This window comes from Corylus avellana, chromosome ca9 (genome assembly GCF_901000735.1).
Source record: "Corylus avellana chromosome ca9, CavTom2PMs-1.0".
In the NCBI taxonomy this organism is placed as follows: domain Eukaryota; kingdom Viridiplantae; phylum Streptophyta; class Magnoliopsida; order Fagales; family Betulaceae; genus Corylus; species Corylus avellana.
This window is the reverse complement of record NC_081549.1, coordinates 2213676-2216360: the sequence shown is the minus strand read 5'-3', so window position 1 is coordinate 2216360 and position 2685 is coordinate 2213676. Positions and strand designations below refer to the sequence as shown.

The window sequence follows — 2685 nt, the reverse complement described above, 5'->3', positions numbered from 1 at the left end:
CATCTGCCTTTTATGGAATAAAGATTGCCTAAACTGGAAAGCTCGTCACCCGAAAGGCCTCAAGTTAGGCACTCCCCACCCAAAATTTCAGTGGGCTATTTGGACACCTATGACGAAGCCCAAACCCAGCTGAAACCCAACTTTGAGGTTTGCACTTCGCTCATGAAACTTGATGAAATTCCTCAACGGTATTTTAGCCAAATTAGGCAGAATATAGTAATATACCAAGTGTAGTGTTATAGCTTTCTTCTTCTTCTTCATTTTTTATTTTTATTTTTTAGTTTTATACAAGCCTAGGGGCAGGGCTAAGTGAGGTTAATTGTCATGTGAGATACTAGAGGGAGAGAGAGATTGCCCAATGCCCAGGGAAAAAAAATGAGGAACAGATATTAAATAAGAAAAATTGAGAAATGAAAAGAGATTGGAATTAGTTAGAGGGAATGCAAGCTAAGAGCAATTCATATTTGTGTGTTAGGTTCGAATTGTATTGAGATATGAATATAAGATTATGTAAGCCAACTTTAACCGGATTCATTTAATTAAACGAGTCAGACCCTTCGACTCTAAACCACTAATTTTGTATTGGGTTCATGTCGGATTTGCAGGTGTCAATCTTAACTCAACCCGTTTAAGTAAACGTGTTACCCTTCAACACAATTTACTAACTTCTTATTGAGTTTGTATCAAGTTCGCATCTCGTATAAAAAATTATTAGCCATAGAGCGGCTCTCCACACTAATAGTTTGTCATGGAAGCTCTCTACATAATTTTTTTTAAATACAATTGTTTTGGGTTGGTTTATACATTGGTTTTATGCACAAAGCTTTCGGTTAGAAAAAATTCTTCTAAAAACTGACATTTATCTATAGAACATATCATTTTCACATGCATTTTTAACATATTCTAAGGAAATATTTTAGTTTAATAAGCTGAATTGAAATAATTTTCCCCAACTTAATTGAAATAACATAATCTAAGAAAAGCATTATAGTAAAGTATAGGTAAGTAAAGGCAATGAAATAAAACAGGCTATAACACTCCATTTGAGTCTATGGAGCCTAGTAATTTTGTTTATAACATTATCAGTGTAACATCAATATGCTAATCTTACTTCCTTCTAATGGCTTTAGGCCTCTCACAATAAACAAGTATCAATTTTGTATGTTAAATTGATTTGCCATTTCCATTACGCTTTCATTTGCCTTGGAGGTACCCCAAAGGCCGCCATGAAAGGCAACCTAAGAAGCTCACCGAGGGGCTTCGACTCGGACATCATCACAAAGTTACATGATTGTGATATCATCGAAACACTGCCGGAAACATTTCCAGATGCAATGGGAACAGCACCCGAAACCTCAGATATAGGCAGCAAGCAATTGGCAAGAAGTGCATTTCCGGTGGATGTGAGATAGCTATCCCAATAATGCGGCGGAGAGATGCAGTTCACGGCATCGAGATCGATCTCGAAAAGCTCGTCGTCTTCCATGTCTGCTAAACCTTTGCTAGATGTATCATGTTCTGCAGGATCTTCTGCTACGAAGGCCATGGTGGCTGGTTTAAGTTGTGCCATTGCCAGCCTACAACTTCATATATATGTGTTGAAGGTTTTTTTGGTGGTGGGGTAGTGGGAAGGTGGAAAGTAAAACGGCCTTCAACAAATCTGTATCAGTCAAGAGCATTTATTTGGGGGTTGGTTTCAGAGGGGCATCTCTAGCAGCTCCTCTAAATTTCATCTAACGTGTTGCTGACTTATGCCTCCCTCCTCCCCAACCTATCATCTAACAAATCTTTTAGTTTGCTAATTTAATATGATGAATCTATGCCAGTAGATTACTTGAAATTCAAGTGCCGTTTTGAGGACCACAAGTCATTGACTTGAAATCCACCAGGTGAAATCAATATTCCAGCAAATTTCAAAGTATTGGATATTGAGTATGACTCCAACTTTTGTGGGTATAGGTATTATATCAGTAATTAAAAATTCGTTGTACCCCAAGTTGTCATGTGTATAAAGTTGATATTTTTTTACATGAGTTAGGGTTTTATATAATCAAATTTGGGTCAATTCAAGTCGACTCGAATTAATCCGTTTATTAAGCAGGTCAACTCATTTAACCTATTGTAATCTTCATAACCCATTTAAACTAAATAGATTTACAGTTAAAATTCTTTTTTTTTTTTTTACAGTTAAAGAACAAAACCCTAAAAAGGTTAAAATTCATTCATATAATTCATATAAATTAAAATTCTTTCCTATTTTTATGTTTGCATTTAAATTCATATACTTCTCGGTTGTCAAAATGGGTCATGTTGAATATGTTATGCAAGTCGTAGTGTGTCACCTGCTTCTTTAAATGAATCAAATCTTAGTTGAGAGGATTAACCTATTTAACTAAATGAATCGTTTTTGAGTTAACTAATATCGAATTTACCCGTGTGTCAATCCTACCTGTACACACAAGCATAGTACACAAAACCTCTTGTGCCACAGGAGACAAACCTAAGTACTCATTTTCCGAATCACTTGGTCAAAGGGCCCGCAACGGAAAGAATCCAAATAAATAAAATATGGAATTCACTAAAACCAGAAAAAGAAAATCAAAATTTAACAAGTTTATTTGCTATATATAGAAGTTGACATTTACATAGTATTTACGCATGTTTATTAGGACAGTATAGTACAAC

At 35.4% G+C, this 2685-nt stretch overlaps 1 protein-coding gene across 1 annotated transcript; it reads right to left on the bottom strand.

Moving 5' to 3' along the window:
- Positions 1-1016: 1016 nt before the first annotated feature.
- Positions 1017-1917, bottom strand: LOC132162577 (uncharacterized). Its single transcript, XM_059572834.1, has one exon. It carries the CDS (start codon positions 1568-1570, stop codon positions 1187-1189), a length of 384 nt encoding a protein of 127 aa, XP_059428817.1. The 5' UTR covers positions 1571-1917; the 3' UTR covers positions 1017-1186.
- Between the last annotated feature and the right edge of the window lie 768 nt (positions 1918-2685).

Bases quoted from the DNA above. Each gene is read 5' to 3' on its own strand.
- LOC132162577 (XM_059572834.1), bottom strand. From the start codon at position 1,570: ATGGCACAACTTAAACCAGCCACCATGGCCTTCGTAGCAGAAGATCCT.